The sequence below is a fragment of the Oenanthe melanoleuca genome, chromosome 4 (genome assembly GCF_029582105.1).
Source record: "Oenanthe melanoleuca isolate GR-GAL-2019-014 chromosome 4, OMel1.0, whole genome shotgun sequence".
Lineage (NCBI taxonomy): Eukaryota > Metazoa > Chordata > Aves > Passeriformes > Muscicapidae > Oenanthe > Oenanthe melanoleuca.
The window spans coordinates 59,277,340-59,299,552 of NC_079337.1; the positions used below are offsets into that span (position 1 = coordinate 59,277,340).

General features: G+C 40.5%; 2 protein-coding genes across 11 annotated transcripts in view; both read right to left on the reverse strand.

Moving 5' to 3' along the window:
- AFAP1 (actin filament associated protein 1) overlaps positions 1 to 8,077 on the reverse strand; it is a 110,737-nt gene extending 102,660 nt beyond the window's left edge. Inside the window, exon 1 of one of the 4 annotated variants that reach the window (XM_056490134.1) lies at positions 7,889 to 8,077. Coding sequence is in view for 2 of the 4 variants with exons in the window: in XM_056490131.1 (XP_056346106.1) it covers positions 7,141 to 7,771 (631 nt within the window). In the remaining 2 variants the exon portion in view is untranslated. Of the gene's footprint in view, positions 1 to 7,140; positions 7,868 to 7,888 lie in introns of those variants that run through there. The other 3 variants (XM_056490135.1, XM_056490131.1, XM_056490132.1) reach the window with 3 other exon arrangements.
- A 9,789-nt stretch (positions 8,078 to 17,866) lies between these two features.
- ABLIM2 (actin binding LIM protein family member 2) overlaps positions 17,867 to 22,213 on the reverse strand; it is a 122,979-nt gene continuing 118,632 nt past the window's right edge. For all 7 annotated transcript variants that reach the window (XM_056489115.1, XM_056489114.1, XM_056489109.1 and 4 more), the window contains one exon: positions 17,867 to 19,606. In XM_056489115.1, the coding sequence (XP_056345090.1) occupies positions 19,493 to 19,606 (114 nt within the window). In that variant the 3' untranslated portion in view covers positions 17,867 to 19,492. The remainder of the gene's footprint in view (positions 19,607 to 22,213) is intronic.

A 22,213-nucleotide genomic window follows, 5' to 3' on the forward strand; every position in this document is an offset into this window, starting at 1 on the left:
TGTTTTTTTAAGGTCTCCAATTGGTTTTTTTTTTTTCCTTTTAAAAGAAACCTAACTTGTTAAATATCCCCTTTATCAGCAGAAATTGCTAACCTTGGAAATAGAATTGTTTTTGTAACCAGGTGGGGTCCCACCCATCTGCACTCAGCATTATTCATACTGGCTCTCATCCAGAATTTTCCCCAAGACTCTTCAGGGTGGATTTCATTCCTGTTAAGCTCAAAACAAAATGCTGTGGCCTGACCTAGCCCCTTGTCTCATCTCAGCTCTCCTGGTTCTTCCTGCAGGACCCACCATGCACCCATCATTCCCCCTCTAAGGAGACTTTTCATGGTCCTAATGACAAACACATGGTGCAGACAAGGGGGATCAGGCAAGAAGAGTTCTGTATATTCTCAGAAGTGTGAATGCTTTTTCCCCCTTCCAAGAGCCAGATCTTTTAATTTTCCAAAGGGTATTCTTTTGATAATGCTATGTATTAACAGAGCTGAGAATCACTGAGCTTCCTAATGTTTTCAGGTATTTACTTTCTTCAGCCTGATCTCTTACAGCCAGTGACAAATCCAGTATTTCACTCTATTCCATAGCATGGACTGCATTACATGAATAAATCCCACTCTCCAAGAGGCAATTTCTTTCTGTTTGATCTATGCTAAGATGCAGCAGTAGAACAGCAGCACAGTGGCCCCTCTGCAGCTCAGCTCCCAACCATCACTGCCCAGTGACACTCAGCAAACCCTGCTCCTTAACCCATCCCTCTGCCTTCTGCATCACCTCCTATTTTCAGCTCCTGCCATTTTTTTACTCCCTCATTACAGCCCACCTTTTTTTCAGGGCTGAAACCATGTCTTTTTGTTTGGTCTGACCCACAGCAGGCAGCCAGCTGGTTTGCTGCATCCTCCTGAAGCAGGAGCCCCCAAACAATGACACAGGACTCAGCATCCCAGACCAATTCCTGCTGGCAGCTTTCCCTCTCCTCCTCATCCTGCTGCTGAAATGGCCCTGCTGATGGCTTTGGACTCTTCAAACTCTCTGCCAAGTGTTTGTGCAGCTGTGGTGCCCAGTTGCTGGAACCAGAAGAGGCAGTAGAGTTTTGGGAGGGACTGAGCAATGCAGCCTCTGCCCTGCCTAGTGCCAGTGCAGCAGCTGGGGCTCCAGAGCCTGTCAAACTGACAGAACACACTGAGGAAAAACACAAAAGTCATTATTTCCATCACCACCTAGCCAGCTCACATGATTCTTTTTTCCTGACAGAGTAGATAACCTTTTGCTAAATGTATGTCACATTTTATGCCCATTTTCCTGGCACATGCTATTGCTCATTTCATATGGCATTTCAGACTTCCCTGCCCAGACCTGGTACAAGGATGGCTTCAGCCAAGAACTGGCTGATTAAAAAACACAGAAATTACAGATCACACCCTGCTGTTGGCCATCAACATTAACAGTTTGAAGCTCAAGGCCTTAATCTTTTACTCAAAAGTATAACAGAGCATTTATTTATTAATTAGCAATTAGCCATTCTTCTCAGAAAACCTGTGTGACAAAGGTAGCTCTAACATATCACCTACACATATACACACCCTTTATTTATCTATCTACATATGTTGGAACCAGAAACCTGGAATTTTGGGCTTTCTGTGCTTTCTGACACTGACCCCCAGGAGAACACTGCTTTTCACTTGAGGCTTTGGAAAAGGCTTCCAAATTTGTGTGATGGAGTTAGAATCAATGGTGTGTAATTAGAATAGAAGTGTGTAATTTCACATGGTAAAAGGTTTTGAATTTGGGGTTTTAGAATATAAAAATAAGTATGAGGACAAGCTGGACGTTCTTAGGCATTGTTTCTTCCTTCCTTCTGGTTCCTTCTTCTTCATGATTTCAGGTAGTAGTTTTTGGATTGGATAGTTAGTACCATAGTGCAGGTCACATGTGTTTGGTTATTAAGTCAAAAGTATAAATAATATAGATGTTAGCTCTTAATTAAATAGTTAGCCTTTAAAAACCCTTATAACTAACTAAATGCACCTCCATTTTCTCACTTTTAGCTTGATAGCTAGAAGTGTTGCAAAACTCTCTGTATTTTAGGCAAGATTTAATAAACAACCAAGTCCGAACAAGAAATCCATCTCTTGAGCATTCAATCCTAACTCTGAGTAAAGGCAAAAGAAAAAAGTTAACCACTTGCAAGATATATATTCATTTGTATATATCACATATCCACACAAACATATAACCATGAAGGCAGCTAGAATATACATACAGTAACAATTCTGCCTGGCACCACTGCTTCTTGCTCTCCCATCTACCTGTCAGGAAAGAATTGTGCCTGCAAGCAAGTCAGGCATGAAGTGACAACCTGTCAAAATGTCACTGTACTGAGCCCAGGAAAGGAAAGCAAGTTTTATCTATTGCAGGTGGCAAGAAACAGAGAGCAAAGGAATTTGAAAATGGCAGTGCACTTAGTGTAACAATAAAAAAGTGTAAGGACACAAAATGTTTTAAATTTTAGCAAACTCCATAATCAGACCAAGGTCAATAGGGAAAACCAACCAATCAACAGGGTGTTAATAATGTTAAGAATCAGAGAAGTCTGAAAATGCTTATTTATTCTTTAACATTTACCTGTGTAGAAAACTCCCAAATTAATCTAACTGCATGAATTCCTTTGTAAAAATAATGCTGAGGATTAGAATGGGACTGAAGAGCATCACCTGAGAAAGACTAAAGCTGCAATTGCTTGTGAATGAGTTGCCAGTGCCATTGAAATGTAGTGAAAATCTCTTCCACTGCTTTTCAATCATCATGTTTTATTAATCAGCCCAACAGCACATGGCAAAACCAGAAATCTCCCTACAAAGCTGGCACATATGGGAAAAGCTCACTCCTGGTTGTTTATTTTAAACAAACCCTACAGTAGCTCCCATTGTTTGTTTGTTTCTCCCCCCAGACTAGACAGCATGTGGCTTATGAGCCACACTGATAGATGTGATAAAGCTCCTGCCAGATCTGATTGATGACGGCACTAGGAAGTGCTGTGAAGGTCACAATGTAATTCTCATTCTCTCTTTGCAGCTGCTCCTGGCAAAAAATGGTAGAGGAGAATAAAATCTCGATCTGCTAATTGCCAATAACAGGGAAATTCCATCCTTACCTCGCCTTCCCCTCTCTTTCCATTTCTAACAGGCATGCCATAAGCATGTGTAACCGATGAGAGAGCAGATAAGTTTCAAAGAGATACTTAAACATCCTTTAACAGACCAAAAAAAAAACAACCTAAAAACCTACCCACAGCAACCGGCCAAATATTGAGCCTTTATACCTTGAAGAGAGTGCAGAGTAGTTTAGCATGATAGCTGCATGTGAAAGAGTTTTTATTATTTGCTCTTCTGCAAAACTGACATAACATATCACTACATATTCCCTGTGAAGGAGTGCTATCTCTGATAATGGGAATATATGAACTCAACTCCCTTCCCAAAGTCTTTTCATTTTAAATGAACAAGGCAAGCATGTTCACTAGAAGTGGCTACTAGCAAGCCAGAGCACCAGTCAGTCAAGTGGGACACCAAAATCCTCTTTTCCATAAACGTTGAGATGTGATGAGGACACTGATAAGAGACTTTGGGGAATTCACAAGCATGATATAATGACAGTCCCCTAATGAATAATATATATTCAGTGTAACTCATAGCAATTACCTCACATACAGTGCTGTATTTCTTGGGGGAGAGATGTTTTTATCTTTGAGACATCAGCTACATTGCAGATTAAATTTGAAACCACTTGTGTACTCTTTTCTGGCACTCACTATTAGTGGATGGAAATATTTTTATTCAGCATTTTGTACTCACAAAGATTTTGGCACAACAAGGCCATTACCAACATCTGTCTTAGAGAAAGACAGTCTTTATCACTCAGCTCAAAACTACATAATGGCAGAGAGATGTTGGCAGCAGAAATCCCCTAGACAGTCAAAAAATCCCACCACTATGTCACCATAAAAGGAGCAATACAGTAATTTTTTTTTTCTTTTTCAGTTTAGGAAAGAGATTTAGAAAAGGCAGGTCTATCAGTTTGCTCCTTTTACTGCCAAACATACACCATCAATTTTTAAAACAATACATGTAAAGCACAGTATCTATACAAGATCCAACTGATTAAAAAAATCCTCTTAGGACTTTCTTTCCTAGATTTCTTGATGAACACTGGCAAAATATACAATAGATATTGATTTATCCTTTTCACAGCCTCCTGTATTCTCCAAGGCATACTCTAAGAGAGGCAACCACCAGCAGCTCATCTGGACATTGCTGTGTTAAGGGTGCTCAGCACCTTTGGCAGCCAAATCTGACTACACACACTAACTCATGAATGACTTTTTGCTGGCATGGCAAAGGGCAAACTGATAGCAATTCTGCCATTCTGATTTAATTTGTTGCCATATCTCTGGAAAATAGAGATTATGTCCCAAAAGACTGTTACTTGCTATTCAATATCCCCCACTGTACAAACCTAAGTTATGTTCCTGCAATAATATCCATTACCATTACTCACAGCAGCAAGTCTTTTATGACCTGGAGAGTCAAGAGTTCACTTCTGACCACAGAGTATTATAGAACAGTTTGGGGTGGGAGGGACCTTAAAGATCATTTAATATAAGAGCAATTTAATCTACACATAGTGTTTTATAGCACTGATGCACTACAAAAGGGAGATTTTCAAGCGTGCATGGACAGGTTGGTGCAGTGAGACAGTCTTGCAGGTGTAACCCCTGCACTGAGCTCAGGGTCACCCCGTGCCACTGCAGCTACATGTCTTTCTACCTGCTCACAGTGTGTTGACAGACTGTTCTCAGTATCACTTCATGCAGACACTCCCCAAAAAGACTTCTGGTATGGCCTTGAAAACTTAACTTGCTCTAAGGTCAGCTTAGGTTGCTTCATAGTAGGAAAACTAATTCCTAAAACTAATTCCTCCTAGACAACCCTTATAGATAGAGGAGTACTTTCAAGATCTGGCTTTTTCAGTCCTTCACTAAAAGCTCAGAGTTCACAGGACCTGCAGTCCTCTGGCTGACTTCCACATTTCTATTACTCTTGTTGGGTTTGACTATTAAGAATTCAACTGTGATCCTAAGAACACTTTACATTAGAAGTATATTAATTTGGAATAATTCCTACTGAGTGTGTAACACAGTCACCCGCCCAGCCCAGACAGACAGTTTCTATACCATATGAAACACTATTTGTCAACGAAGTGATGAGTCAGGGAAGTCAGATCCATACCAGTAGCTAGGTGTCATTCACATCTAAAACCAGTACAACTGCATAGCTGGAAGGGATGCATAATTTTTTTGAAAAATTGCCAGAGTTTGCTTTACTGTGACTAACCCATAACAGCACAGAGTGGACTAAACTGTACAGGAGTTTGGATGCAAGTCCTTGCATCCCACTCTCCCAGCTCAGCAGATCTCCTGCAAATGAATATAAAGTACATCCTTCCTCCTCCTCAGGAAACAAAGAGCACAGCCTTGAACAAAGCAGTTAACCAGGCAGGCTCCTGGATACCACACTCCACTGACTGACCTATCAGGCACAAAACTTCTGAAAATGGATGGAAATTAAATCGGTGGACTCCAGATAGCATCAAGCAGCCCTGAACGCTGGCTCTTTGTCCTGAGGCAATGTCACAAGGGAGATGGCAGCAAGCAGCAGGGCAACACAATTCCTGGTCTTACAGCAAGTTGTCTCTGCACCACTGAAAGGAATAGTACAATTAGTCACACGTGTACCAAATACAGCCTGTCGCACTGAGACTTCAATATTTGATTTTGGCTTTTATGTCTCAGACAGTATCTATCCAACTCTGAGAGCTTTAGGAGAGGAAAAGGAAAATCATTCTTCACTAAGACTGCAAAATTTTAAAATAGTGTGAGTGGCTGATCTATTGAAGTCTTGCATTTTACCCTCTCCTCATTGGCACTGCTTCAATACTGCAATTTTAACCCTGCAGACCTTCCAAATCCCTTCATCTAAAAATCTACCCAAGACACAGGAACACAACATAACACTTTGGATGACAAATTTCCTAGGAAACACCAAACAGTGCCACGTTTCACCAAAGGCAGTATCTGCTCATTGTTCTGTTTGCCGGCTTGTGACTGCAATCAGTGGCTGAGACACAAAGAAAACTGGAGATCCTTCTTTTTCAAATCCATTTCAAATTCTTCTTAAACCCATGTGGTGCCCTGTAGCCCCAGAAAGACAGGATGCTCTCCCTCTGGCTCTAATGTAGAATTTGCTCTTCTTTTATGCCAGTTCTAAAAGGAAAAAGGGTTTGTTCAAAACAAGTAAGTAATTGTGCAGTTCTTCCCATGGAAACCACCAGGAGGCACGAGGGATGATGGAAGGGCACCAAGTGCCCATACAGGAGAGCACTGATGGATAGATCCATCTGGCTGCCAAGCTGCTCCCTTGTGCCCCTGCACCGACCATTCTCAGAAAGGCACACAAAAAAGGTTCATAACACTATTATTTCCATGAACGAAAAGAGTGGCCCTGTAACACCTGGAGGAAACAGTAGCAGAGCACATACAAGGGCAAGACACTAGTTATGGAATAATCATTAATTGTTATGGATACCTTTGAGAATTGAACCAAGCCGTGCCATGACATTTTTTTCCCTATGGAACAAAACAAAGAGCTGCACAAAGAGCAGCAGAATCTGTCGTCTTAAGAAGCCCTGGACTGAAGTACATTATTTAATTGGATCTCTTTGGCTTTGAGATTTATCATTTTATAGCTGGATCTCGGCCACAAACTTCAGTAATACAATAAACAGAACAGGCACAGGCACACCAAGTGTTTGCATCCAGCTGATCATAAAGGATCCGGAGGAGAGATAAGCTAAATACTTCTCTGTTTCTCGCATGAGCCTTGTCTTGCCTTTCGGAGTGTGCATTTTCTCAGCTGCACTGTCCCTTAGGGCAGGTGAATGCCGAGGGATGCCTGAGTCCACTCAGCTCCTGCCACCCCAGAGCGCTCGGGCTGTGGAGCGACTCCCGCTTCTGGCTCTTTTGCCGCCCATTATTTTCCTACCGCCCAAATCTTTGGCAAGTTTCCCCTACACAAGACATACCGCGCGTAAAACCGACGAACTTGAGTTTCCAAAAAAACCTCTCAGTGGAAGAAATCGAACCACGTCGCTGTGACCTGTCCCCCCCAGCCTCCAATGGCAGGCTGCTCTCAGCTCGAACCTCCGTTCCACAGGAAATCAACGAGCGGTCGGCCCGGGAAGCCAAGGGATGGCTCTGGAAGGATGGTTCTGTTCCCTCTGCCCTGACCGACTCCAGGACTGAAACATGATGCAATCTCTCGGCTATGATGAAACAGGACCAAGTGGCCAAGCCTGCCGGGAGACCACCGCTGCCCACCCAGAGAATGAGGAAGCTCAGGCGGCACAAAGCAGCGGGCGGCTGCCGGGCCGGTGCCGCTCCCGGGAGGGGATGCGAGTTTGGGGATGGCGGAGGGAGGGCAGTGCCGGAGGATCCCAGCCCGGCTGCTGCCCTTCCAAAGCCCGGGCAGGAGCCGCCAGCGCCCGACAACCGGGATCCCTCCCAGCTCTTTCCATGTGCTGCTCCCAGCCAAGAAAACGAGCCAGACCTTTTTTTTTTTTTTTTTTTTTTTTTCTTTCGCCTTCGGTAAGCCCACAGCGTTCCTAGCACGGTGCTGCCCGGAGCAGCAGCAGAGCAGCAGCTGGAAAAGCCCATTTCTGCATCCAACCCTTCCCCTTCCTCTCCTTCCCTCCTGCGCTCCTCTCCGCCCGCGGAGCCCGGCGGGGATGCTGCCGGGCCGGGCGGGGAGCGGCGGGCCCGGAGCCCTCCTACCTTTGCGGCCGTGCTGCGGCGGCTGCCGGCACAAAGCGGCAGAGCGCGGCTCCTCCCGCGGCTCCCCCCGCACCCGCTCTGCCGCGGAGCGCAGCCAGCGCCGGCCGGAGGGACGGCGGGGCGGGAGCAGCCGGGAGGGAGGGGAGCAGCCGGGAGGGAGGGGAGCAGCCGGGAGGGAGGGGAGCAGCCCTCCGCTCCCACCGCCGCCGGGCCCGCCCCGCGGGGAGGGGACAGCGCCGAGGCGGAGCCAGCGGAACAAAGGCGGGGGGGCTGCGGAGCCCCGGAGCACGGGCAGGATGGGGCAGGTGTGCACAGCATCCCCCGGGCAGGGGCAGGATGGGGCAGGTGTGCACAGCATCCCCCAGGATGGGGCAGGTGTGCACAGCATCCCCCGGGCAGGATGGGGCAGGTGTGCGCAGCATCCCCCGGGCAGGATGGGGCAGGTGTGCGCAGCAGCCCCCGGGCAGGATGGGGCAGGTGTGTGCAGCAACCCCCAGGATGGGGCAGGTGTGCACAGCATCCCCCAGGATGGGGCAGGTGTGTGCAGCAACCCCCAGGATGGGGCAGGTGTGCACAGCATCCCCCGGGCAGGATGGGGCAGGTGTGCGCAGCAGCCCCCGGGCAGGATGGGGCAGGTGAGCCCACGTGCTCCTTGCGAGGCAGATGCAACCTGGGCTTCTTGCCCCAGATGAAAGAAAAGCCTCCCTGGAGTCGGAGGCTTGTTCCCCTGGTAATACTGCTATATCACAGCAGGAGCCTCAGTGCAGCCCATGCCCTCCCAGTCCTGCCCAGGAGATGCTGTGATCTGGGCACTGAGCCGTGGAGGAATATCTTGGGGCATAATGAGCATGTCTGCATTTATCTAAAATTTAACCTCTTTTGTTGAAATCATGTAAAATAATGCACAAACCCAACAAGGATTAACACCTGGTGCCATCATTTTAGTTTAGCTTGATACAAGCCAGATCTAAATCAAGGTGAGACTAAGGTTTATATTGATTAAACCTGCAGACTTCAGTTTGTAGCAAAATTGCTGCACCAGGGCAAGTTTGCTTAGGGACAACCTGGGTAAACATGTTCCAACTTCGAGAAATTAAATTATTTTCCTCCCTTTCCATAGAGAAACTGGAAATCTGAGGTCACAGAAGAATGTCACTAAAGGAAAACCATTAGTTAAGGCAACTTTGTCTTTAGTCCAGCTGGGTGTCACAACTCCTTTAACTTCAGCTCTAACAGTTGGATGCACAAGTGTGCTCTTGTGAGAAATATTTAGGGAACATTGGACATGTAAGTGCATAATTCTGTACAAGCTTGTAGCTGACTTTGTACCACAGACTGTACAACTTGTTAAGCACCTTAAATTTTGATTAATAAAATTTGGTTTGTTCTGGCCAGATTTAATATGCTCTTCTGTCCTGATGTTTCATCATCCTCAGTTATTCCAAGATGGTGATACTAAATGTAACAGGTTTGACCAGGGAAAATTCTATTTAGTCAGCATGTACACTGTGTGGCCACTTAGGATATGCATGAGATCTCTGTAGCCTAAAACAGGAGAGCTAAATTCACAGCCTAATCTTTTCAACAAGTGTTACTTAGCCTAGAATCTCGCTTTCAGCTGTTCTCTTTCTTGTATGCCTTTGGGTATGGGCAGGGAAGGACTTGCCCACTGGATGAGCTATTACAGCAGCAGCCTGCTTCTACCTGCCTTTTTTGTATTCTGCTTCTTGGGAGTTGGCAGGGAGAGCTCTGAAGTACTTAGAAGTAGTGATTTTTCAGGCAATAGTAAAGTGCTTAGCCAGTCTTGAAAAAATTAAACCATAGCTCCTCTTCTCCATGGTTCAATTGCTTGCAGCTATTGCTCTCTTTGAGCTACTTAATTTGTATCATGACCTGTAAAATATGATCTCTAGGGAGAACAATCCAGTACTTCACTGTACAAGCACAGCCCTTGGCTTCTGTAGCACATGCAGTGTAATCTGACAGTACCATTGACTTGTATGCTTGCAGTGAGCACTTCCAGTATTTGCTGGCTTTACTGCCTCTAGTTTTTTTGGGTTTTTTTAAATTTTAATGCACACATCACATTAAGTAACACTTCAGTCTCTGCCTGCCCTAAGACATGCTGTGGTCTGTAAACAGGGCTCTTGGTTCTAGCAACACTTCAGAGTATTTCTTCCACATAAATGTCCTGAAGAAGTTAGGAAGCTGATCAGCAGAGAAACACAGATGAGAGAGAATTATCACAAGACCAGCAAGAAAATAAGCACTTTATGCCCTCTGTCAGATATGAAAGTGAGATAACCTAAGGGTTTGTCCTTAGGCTGTTGGAGAGATTGGTAAAGACTTCATGTCTTGTGGTGGTAACTCCACAGGGACCAAATAATGGGCTGTCTATCATGAAGACAATCATCAGACAGCACAAGCTGTTCCTCATGGAAAAACCCTCTCTCAGGCTGAAGGGCTCAAAAGGACTCTTTTCTTATTTGAATTCTTAGTTTTCACAATGCTACATTTCAAAATGGCCTTACTCCCCCACTTTTTAGTTTGTACATATGCATTCCATAAGCTACTTCAGCTGTAAAATACAACTTAGTGATTCATTGAATTTCTTCCCATTAATCTCTAAGGGCACTTCTTAAATACAAATTCTATTTTATACAATTAAAAAGAACAGCATATAATTCACCTAGAACACATTATCATCAAAATAAATCAAGTGATTCCTAAAGAATTGCTTGCATGGAAACTGAAGTCACATCATTGTTAGGAAATCTGTGGTCCACAGTAACTGTACATCATACTTTGCATCCAATAAACTTCTTAAACTAATAATCTTTTAACACAAAGTAGCAGAGAGCCAATGTCCCTATTTGAAATACATGTCCTCCAGCTTGAAAAAGCACTTTTTAGCTTTAAGACAAAATATTCATGCAGTGTTCCAAACTGTCTTTATTCCCAATAATTCACTATACAGTTTCACCCTATCAAGGGTAACTTCATTACTGTAGAAATAATCTTCACAAGCTTCAGGCAGGACTTGGTGAAGATTAGTCATAGAGTTCCCTTATCTTCTTGTAATCTTCTCAGCACTGCTTATCACAAAAGAGAAGAAAATAATCAGACCCAAGAAAAATAAAATAATCAAATAGTCCCAGCAGTAAAGTATCCAAATAGAGTTGTTTACAAGACTGGGACTTTAACCATCAGATAATCTGTAGTGTGTTGAAACAGAAAAGTCATGACAATGACAGACCATATTTATTATCTTTAGGATGTGCTTAAATGAGGTATTTATGCCTATTTAAGATATTTTTTCCTCTGGAAAATCAACATTGGATGAAATCTGAGAAACACAGGCATGAGAAAAAAAATCTCCAACCATTTGTTGTGATTTATGTCTTGTAAGGTACTCCAAGCAATTTGGATTTGGCTCACTTAAGTAATGTAAAAAGGCAGGAAAACAGTACTTTAGGCATTTAGAAGTATGGGTCAGTTTTTAAAGATACACTCAATTCCACTTCAAATCTGCCTTGGACTGAGTACATAACCTGACAACTCACTAGTTTAAGAGGCCCCAAAAACTCAGCAACATCCTATTGAGAAAAAAAGTGTAAGAAAACATATTGGATGCTATAAGTGATGACTGGTATTCCCTGAAAGTCTGCTCAATACTTTTCAAGAAGACCATTCACCTTTCAAGGCTCCTGTACAAGATTATGTTCCTTTATTTCAGGACCTTAAAGTGAAATCACAGCAGTAAGGTAAAGCCTGTATGTTGTTGATACTTCTGATACTGTTATCAGAAAGACTGTAAAATAATTTGCCTCTTTGGATTGTTTTTTTCTTAGGAAGCAGGGTTGAGCAGACAAAAAAAGCCTAGTATTGGCAAAATGTTGACTTCATGTGAGACCCCACACTGCCACTGGTGTGTCCCACCTCTTGCCCTCCCATCATGGATGGTCTCAGGAAGAGGGAAAAGCAGGCAAAAATACTGTGCAGTCTGGGCTGTCAGCAAAACATATTGATGGCAGGATTTCAAAAGCAGGAGGCAAGTTATGGATTTTTAGAACAGAAATATTCTGCTGTTACTTTGCAATTTTTCAGTAAGGAAAACATCACTGTTTCTGCAGTTGTCTCACACACTGAGGCATTTACAGACTAGGAATAAATGTATTTTACAAATAGAAAAAAGCTCTTGATAAAGATAGGGTCTTTTTCCCTTTCTTATTGTATACTGTCATACTGTTGCAGAAGAACATATTGTTATTAAGAACCTAATATTCAGCATATTTTCTTTTTTTTTTTAGAGTATCATGAGTTATTCCTTCTTGGGTCCCATATAATTTCCAGGTTCACTGGGGAAAAAATAATTATATTTTAGACACACTTGAAAAACTTGTTTCAGGAATCTTATAGTGCTGAGTGCATATATGTCCCAAAAGGACTTACACAGCAGATATGCCATTCACCTTTGTGCAAAAAAAAAAATTGAAAAAGTGTGCATTATAGAAACTTCAAGAACAAGGAATGTGCTGCTTTTCTGTAACACACAGGCCTCTCCTTATTCTCCACATAGACAGGTCATCTGTGTAACAAATCCATCTGCAAGTAAATTCAAAGGGATGTAAATACCTTAAATTAGGTTATTGGTTTTGAATCAGGGCAAAGGAAGGAATATATAAAAAATAATAATATACATTTTACAGAATCTTAATGTGCAGGTAAAAATAGTTACTTTCCATTTATATTCTTCTGTTTGAACTAAACATAAGCAAACAATCTTTCCTTTTGATTTCAGTTTTGGAAGAAATTCTGTGTAACTTGACCTTTTCTGGTGCAGGTACGAATGCCAGTGATTTCAGTGGGACTAGCATTTAGTTACTGACATTTTCAAAATACTATGCTAACATCCTTTTATTAAATGCATATTAAACCCTCAGAATCACTAAAAAGTAGCTCTGCCTTTGGGTATTACTAAATTGAAAAAAAATCCTGTTCTTGTAATTTTACTTCTTATAAATTCCAATTTTATATTAAAGTTTAATACAATAGGGGCAGATTTCCTCTAATTCTTGCCTCCTTGCCCCTGCTTTCTTTAAGTTCAAGGACCACTGGGCCAAAAATGGAATCTTATTGGAAGATAAATTTTAGCTTCTATTCTGTACTTATATTGTCTCCTGTGCCATTTAAAATGGAGTAAATTATTTCAGTAGTCTTTGATTCAATTATATTATTTTTATTGCACTATAAAAATAATCAGTTATCATACTCAAAAAAGGGATTAAGACAAAAAAATGCAATTTGAAGAATTTGATTCTTATACAGCAACTCATACAGTCATCTTGGCACTTCCATCTGTCAAAAATTAATTGTCAGATGAAAAATGTCCAGTACAAAATTGGGAAAAAATGGGGAGCTCAGAGTGTTTATGCTCCACATCCATAAATTAAGAGAATTTTTTTTAAAGTGTGACTAGCAAAATGCCAAGTGACATGAAGCATTTTAACCCTGCTCCTCAAGTGAATTATTACAGGTCAGAGAACTGAAAGGGAGTTCAGACAGACCATTAACAACCTCAGTTGTTTAATTTGCTATCAATTACGGTGCCTTCTTAATTATCAGTTAATAGAAAAAAAATTATAGTAGTAGTGTGAGAAATAATAATGACTCATGTCAGATTTCAGAATCATGTCCACTTGGGTGGAAAAAACCTCCAGCAATTTGCAAGAGTGAGCTTAGGTCAAGCAAGGCATCAGCATAATGTAGATTTGTAATAAAAGTCAGACATTCTTAGTTTTCTTCTTCCACACCTCCCCCACCAAAAAAAAGAAAAAAGAAAAGTTAATGTGCTTGACATAACATGGCAAATAGGAAACTTTTATTCTGTCAGACCACTCCTGAACACAAGGTACAATGGGCTGAGAGAAATTAGCAGAACTACCAAGGGCAAAGAAAGGTTTTAATCTACAAGAAATAAAAAACATTGCAATTTTTAGTGGAGAGATGACTTCGAGGATGTAATAAAAGAATGTATCATAGCAAATGAAAGAAACAGGTTAACAGCAAATCATCCGTGACACAAATGTAACCAGATTCAAAACCAGAAATCAGCAGTAACCAGACTTGTAACAAAAGACGAATACATAATAGCTGGGACACTGAACCCAAATTATGATACATTTACCTGTGTGGGACCCGTTGCTTTTGCCTGGTTTTGGTTTCCTCCTGATCACTGCTTGTCCCGACTGGCAGGTCCCAGCTGCTTGTGTGCTGCAGAGTCTGTCCAAGCACTGCACACACGGAACTCACACAAACTCACTCGTCCCTGTGTGCACAGATGTCACACCGAGGGGAAGGAACAATGTCCTAACCATGAAAAGCAGCAGCATTTAAAACTAACTTCTCTGAGCTGGAACTCACAGAGATGGTGGTTGTGAAGAAGGAATAATAACCTGCTGCAATAACACAACAAACTGCAATTTGCTGTGGGTGCTTCATTACCTGGGAGTTAAACCACTGAGATATTGCTATTCATGGCCATGCACTTTTACTGAGTACCACCTTCTCTAATATGGTTTTTCACAAACTACAAAAAGTGAGAAGGAATACAAAAACTCAAAAAGCCTGAGCCAGCACCTCCTATGAGCTTTTAAAGATTTAGCCATTCCTCAGAGGCAGCCTGGATATGAAGAAGGGATGCAAGTATCCTGTATAAATTTACATGTACAAGAGAGTCACATCTGTCATTGTTATATTAATAACAGTCATCTTTTTTTTTTTTTTTTTGTTTGTTTTTTTTGGGTTTTTTTTGTTTTTTTTTTGTTTTGTTTTGTTTTGTTTTCAGATACTCAAGATACATGAAAAATGGCAGCCACAACTGAGACCTATCATGTAATCACATTGGTCAAATGTCAGCTGAGGTCTTAGGAAGCTTATAAAATAACCCTGTCCTTTTCCTCACACACAAATCAAGGGGCAGGAGAATATGAATGTAAGGACACTCTTAAGCTCATGCTCCAGAGTTGAGTGCCAGACAGAAGTGCCTGGGATCTCATCTAGCTCATCTGCAAATAACAGAACAGCATTTTCCTGCAGGTGTGTGAAAAGGTTAGTAAAATAATTGGTCTGTCTTGGTCACACTTGGGAAATGTCAAATAGATAGTTCCTCAAAATCAAAATGCACAATGTAAGATCAGGCCTCTGGTCTCTCTTGGTCTGAACTATATCTTTTTTGCCCATGTAATATTAGCCTTGTTTCAGAGGGTTATTAGATTCCAGGTACTGTCTCACAACTATGTATTTTCTTGTTTCTGCAATTACAGGTTTCAGAGCTCTCCCCTGAACCATAAGGAAAAGAAATACCAGAAGGGTAGACAAAAATGTCCAGTCTTCTCAGGCAGCTATAATGGTAACCTGGCATGCCTGATTTCCTATCTGGAGTTGGTCAGATATTCCTTCAGCAACCACAAAACCCCACATATTCCTTTGTCTCAAAGACTGTGATGATGAAATGCTGGCTCTTTCATTGCTCACTTTCAGACTTCTTCTTTAGAATACATGAGGTGAGGATTAGGTCCTACATAGGGTTGGCATGAGAAGCTGAGACATGCAGCTCAGATCCAAGAATGAAAATGAATTCACTGACAGAATTCCCCTGCTTCTTGTTTACGTATCAAAATAAGTTTCTCCAAGAGCTGTATTGATCCTTTTGAGCTGCATAGCCACGTCCATACTTATGAAAATGCTGAAAATGTCCTTGAAAGCAAGACTATAGAATAGTAACTTAATAACTCTAAAGAGCATTATCTGAAAAACAGCCTATGAGTCAAGACTCAGTTTTTTACTGCCAGCACCAGACCACACTATCAGATGGAACATTCTGGCAAAGTCTTATCTCATTACTCTGAATGCCTTTTCCATTTCGTAATACCATATAAGATTAGCATATGGAACCCTATTAAAATAGACCTGAATATTTCTATGCATATCTCAGTCTACCCACTTTAATTAGACACTCAAAGTTCCTAAAAGAAAACTACATGACTAAAATTTCAATTTGCAATTTTTAAATGGTGAAAGCATGACAGATTTTAGAAATTTGTCTTCCCTGGTATACAATGGTCTGTTTTATGGAGTTTAGATGATGTACAGAAAACTTTGTAGTGAAGTAAATTACAATGCTACTCATTTTATGGCCCTTTTACACTGGTATATTTGGCTGGTGCCAAATCCAGCACACAATATGATACCATAAATGTGAATTTAGTTAGGCTGGAGAGCATAAATGAATAAGTCACTGCACATAGCATGACACAGATGCTTTAAATATAGAGTGATACATTGGCATGTATCACATGAAAAAACAAACAGCTTACTGAGCTGTGCCACCTTTGCACAGAACAGACATCTACAGACCATTTCATACTTTCATGGAAATGAAATAAGGACACACAAGAGTACTTGTTCATCTAAAGTCAGCAAAGGTTTTGTGTATGGAAGCCAAAATTCCTTTTTGGTTTTGGCTAGTAGTAGGAACGTAAGTTGATAAACTGACTGTCTTCTAAAACATTTTTGTGTGTTTGGCATTGAATGCATGCCTGTTTAGTGAATAGTATAATGAGCACAAAAAATTACTGTGTTAGGGAGTTTTCTGAGATCTGTGCAACTCAAAGTACTTTCCTGATAGCTTGAAAGTGATTTGGTAACATGGTCTAGGAACTGCCAGTAGTTTTAAGACTGTTATTCCACTGACTTGGTAAAAACTGGCTTATTTCCCCCAACAGACTGTAGACATAGAATTCATTTCATCCAAGATTAGATAGCCTGCAATGTGTACTTCTGCAGAGGGACTGCTTTCTTTTTATTCAGTGGACAAGAATATGATAAGGGAAATTCATTTCACATTTTGAAAATTAGGATGTGAATTAAGAGTTTTTTCTCTTCACTGACCATAAAAGGAAGCACAGAATGACAAAGGAATTTGTTAGCAAATACAGAAAGAGGAAGGGGTACAACTCCTAATAGAATTGGGCATTGAGATAAGAACTGATGCTCGTGAGCTAAAAAGTCTAGATTGAGGTATGCAAAACAAGAGTTGTACCTGATTTAGCTGAGGTAGGACAAGGACCTTCAAGAGACACTTTTTAAGGCTTGACATTTTAACAGATGAAATGTCTGAAAACAGTGTAAATGGTTCAAACAGCTCACATGAGCTCATCATCCTCACTTTTTGCTAGTGAAAGCAGGAGAGCAGCACAGAGCTGTTGATTGTCTGTGGTGCTCAGTAATGCAGTTTTTCCTTACAGCACAGGTTGAACCCCACACCAGTACGGAAGCTGCTGTGGTTAAGATATTTTCAAATTATTTATGAAAATCCATGCTGAACCTGATCTGCACTGATACATGGATTTCTTTGATCAACCTTTTTAGTTTTTAGGTGCTGAGAAGATGCCTGTAAGCAATGTGATGTCCCAGAAATGTGTGGATGACAAGAGTGGTCATTGCCAACACCAAACTTCCTCATAATAGTTCTACAACCAATTGTTCTCCTGGATTTAGTTTTTCATGGTTGCAATGGACCCTGCTGGTCACATTTAGGATTGGCCCATTTCAATGGGCTGCCAGTTTTCACAAAATAGTGCAACAAGATCTTCTGAGGCTGAAGAGCATCATGGATGTTGTCCAGATGGGATCAGGAGCTCTCATTTGAAACTGGTTAATGGTTCTCTACACAGGCTGAAGGCTCTGCACATCACCAGGGAAGGAACCTTTGCCTGGTGAGATGTGACAGCTGCTTGGTGGATTGTTTAAATCAAGACCAACTTTACAGTAACTTTACATTCAAAGGTACACTCAATGCTCTCCTCAGTGAGCAAATTTAATGCAAATTAGACATTATTTACATTAATATCACAGGAAGACCTTATCCAGAGCAGCAATATGATCTAAAAAATTATACACACATTAGCAAAGTCATTCAGTTATGTCTTTCTTTTAATGAATTTTTTTAAACATTTGTATCATCAGACAAAACATTTAGGTCATGAGAAAATATTTATTTCCAACAGCATGGACTTTGAAAGTTAGTTGGAAGAAGGCATGTTCAATGCTATGATTTTTCCAATGCTGGGTCAGTTGAAATAGTGTGTTGTAGTGCATATATTAACCAGTTACCTTAGGGAAATGCAAAAAGACATAGTGAAGTAGGAGGTGAGTACAAACATCCAAGGCAGTAAAAATGCAGAATACTGACACATGGCTGGAAAATGTACTTTTTGTAATGCTCATTTAGTATCACACAAAACTAGCAACTCACTTTAAAACATTCTTTGTCAGCAACCATACCTCTGACCAAATGAAACTATTAAATTTAATGCAGTCTTTCAGCTGGAAGAGATATTAAGGTCTAACACTTATATCAAATGCTTAGATTTTGTTAGCTTTGCTTGTTATTTAAGATAGTTTCAAGGTACTGCACCGGTATCACATAGTTTGTTTTTTTTTCAAATTGACTTGTACAGAAACATGCAAATAGTAATGCATGAGGGTTTTATGTATTTGATTCTAATTGTCTGTATTACTGATAGAGCACACCAAGCTTTTTTTGTTACATTTTATGCTGAACTGTTCCATTTCCACATCTATCAAATGCCATCATGGCTTACTGTGTAAAGCTGAGAAAGTAAGAATGCCTTCACTTAGGACATATATTAATGAAAAGAATTATTTTATAGATAGATATATCTATCTACATAGTAATTAAGATTACATGGTATTTTATCAGCATTAAATGTAAAAAAACCCATTCTTCAAACACCCCAAACTAGCAGGAAACCACAGTCAACTGGCACAATACACTCTTAAACCAGTTTTGTATAAGGCTTCAGTTTTCCTGATGAATGGAACTAAATCTTAGTAGGTCTGTATACATTTTAGTAATTATAACCATTTTATGTCACAATATATTCTTAACAAAATAAAAACTCTGGTGTTGTAATTAAAGATAGCAAGTTACCTTCTAGACAAATATGATCTTTTAAAGAGTACGCTGTGTTTAAATATAAGAAGTAGAATTAAGGTGCTTCCATATTTCTGCTTTCATTCTTAAAAAGTACCACAGATAAACAATTGCAATAATTGCTTGCAGATATGCTTTTCTTTGGCTTTTACCATATTTTCAATAGCATCTGATCCCACGCTGGAAAATTTCTATAATAATTACTTACTTGATTTTGTAAAAATTGTATTATAAAACTGAATGGAACAAAATATTGGATGCATTTCCTGTGTACAGCTACACTTTCTTCTCTTCCTTTCAGAATTTCCATTTGCATCAAGCAACAAATGCAAGCAACAATAAATTTAAAGCTAGATTTTTTGCTCATTGTAAAGTGGGTAGGACCAGGAGTTACTGACAAAACCAGCTGGAAATGCAAGATTAGCAAATTGTCTGTATCCCAACATATTACCATCTAATCTGTCTTGTTTCCCCAACACATACTAACACAATGAAGCTGGACAATGGTTCAACAGCAAGTGCATGTGATAGTTCTGGCAAGACTATTTTTGTTTTGATTAAGCACATATTTCATCTGGGAGGGTTTAGAAAAGCAGGGCCTTTTTCTTCAGGTCATTCCGCTTCCAAAGTGCCAGACGATCAAATTCCTCAATACTCATTTTGAAGACTTCCTGGAACTCTTCAGGGGACAAATGCCTCTTGAAAATGAAAATACAAAAGATATCATTAAGCTTGTCTGTGCACAGGAATATTTCTGCCCTAAGTTTTAAAACACACCACAAAATAATGCATTAGGGTTTGCATTTAAATTCCAAAATTGTTTCTGGAAAAGATTGCATCGAAACCAAATGAGCTCAGAGTAGCTGGGAAATTAAATTATTGATGGCAGTAGTGACTTTTGAAAAACAGCAATATTTTCAATATTCAACTGAGCAGAAGCTATGGTTTTTGGGGAAAAGTATGTTTATTCAGGGTTCCTGATGACAGAGCACAATCAGACAAATTAAAATTATTCCAGGACTTTAAAGAGATTGATAACAATTTAATTTTAGAGTTGGATTTGTTATGCCTTGATCTTTAATGACAGCAGTGGACACCACACTGGTCCACTAATAGCAATCTTGTAACACAGCAGAGATCATACTGCTAAATTCTGAAATCCAAAATGTGCTTATCCATGGGGAGAGACTCTAGTCAGAAGTTCAAGCTGGATAAAGTAGGGGGTTTTTAAATGTCAAGAAATATGCTTCTATTTGATGTTTTCAGACTTTAATATTAAAAGAAAATAGAGATTGAGGAAAAGAGAAGAAATCTAACATAAAGAATTGGAAGGAGGAAGGATAACAAGTCCCTAGCAATTATTAGCATCCACACAGAAAAGGTAGAAAAGGTGAACACCTGAATGAATTTGGAAGTAAATTTTACTTTCCATTTATTAACAAAGACTTCATCTTTTTATTGTAATTTACTCAAGAAAACTAAAGAAATTTTAGGAAGTCATTATGTATAATTACTTTGAATGGTTATCATGGGTCCTTGTTTCTTAGGAAAGGACAGCCTTGGTTTTTTTTTTCCCTTGAGATTCCACATATTCAGAACAACAGTGACTAAGATCTTGGAACTGAGCCTTCACTTTTCATTTGACAGCAACCCACCATAGGAGCTGCTAGTAACATGGAACAAAGAGACCATGCATATTTAGCAAAGGAGATCATTTTTCACAGGAAAATGAGCAACACCTGACAATGCATTTTAGAAACAACTTCTCATTGACAAAATTTAATTGGGCTCAGAAAGAAAAAGTAACTTCTCTGTGCTTTGGTTTTTAAAGAATATTTTCCTGGTAATCCAGTGGATAAATGAAATTAAGTTTAACTTCAGCAACTTCCCACAGCAAGGAACATGTCTGTAGGCTGTAGGATTGAAAAAGAAGTCTGAATGAGCAAAGTGTGGAGTATTTTATTTTATTTTACTTTCTAGATTGTGGGTAAGACTGATGACATCTCCTCACTCAGGAGAAAGCAGTGGCAAACTGTAGTTGTTACTCAAAGAGAAAAGGAGAAAGCCTATATACCCTTGCAGGTAAAGCCACTTCCAAAACCATAGAAAATTACATAAAACATTAAAAGGACTATGTTTTCACCATTTTTCTTTTCCTGAGGTAATTTACACCATGTACTGTGAGAAACTGCTGCAATCTCATTAGATCTGTTCCAGTACTGAAGGTCAGTGGCGGAAAACTCAAGGATCCCTAAATCACCCTTTTCCTCCAGGGTGCCAAACCTTTGCTACATCTCCCCCTCCTAAGGAAGCTTGCCACCCATCTCAGCACAAGCTGTGCAATTGCCCCTTCCCTCTCCAATGCTGTGCTTTGCCATTTATCCTTTTGCTTTGCCTCAGGCTTAGTGAGCTTTCAATCCACATGCAGCTATCCAAGCCAGAATGAATTAGTTGTGCACTGTGCTCCTCTCCCTGTGCTCAGATGACACCACCTTTGTTCTTTGCATACACTCATCTTCTATTTCCTACACCTAAGTTTTGTATTATAGCAGCACCAGTTTTTTCCTCCTCACAGAAGGTCTCATTTGGTGCTGTCTGGTCCAAAAGGAGTTGACAGTTTCCAGTCCAGGGACAAAGTGACTGAGATGGGAAAGCATGAGCTCACTTATTTCCACATCCATTCAATTAGAGGGTTTCTTTGCTTTTAATTTTCTTCCACATATGCCCTCATCTCAAGGACTAACAAACTGACTTCCCATATTAGCAGTTCCTTACTCCATCAATGCTTTATCCACATGCAAAAATAATTCTGGTAGAAGGGAACATTTTCCTTTTGGTCTGAACTCTGAGAATGGCAGCCTGTCCCCAGTGCAACACATTTTCTGCTGTTGTCCCTACATCTTAGAAGCTTTCACCATACCCTTCTTAAGCACCATGGGCTCTAGATTTGGGACTGACCCTAGAAGTAGTAATGAATTCTGTCTTCAAATTTGGAATAAAACCTTGGTCCCAGAAAGATGTCATCAAATGGCAAAGCTTCAGATTAAAGCAATGGAAGTAATCATGGGTTGCAGTTTGATTTATGAGGAAAGACTACAAGGCTTAAGTATGTCTAAGCTCAGCCAAATGATGACTAAGGTAAAACATGGTAATACCAACAAGTACATGAAGGGTCTAAACTCCAGGGGAATACACCATTGTCAGGAGTTTTTGGTCACACTTTTCCATGTGTATGTGATGCCAAATTTTACCTGCACTATTGTTGGACTTTCCTAACAGCTTTCCTTAAAGCTTTAAAACCTAGA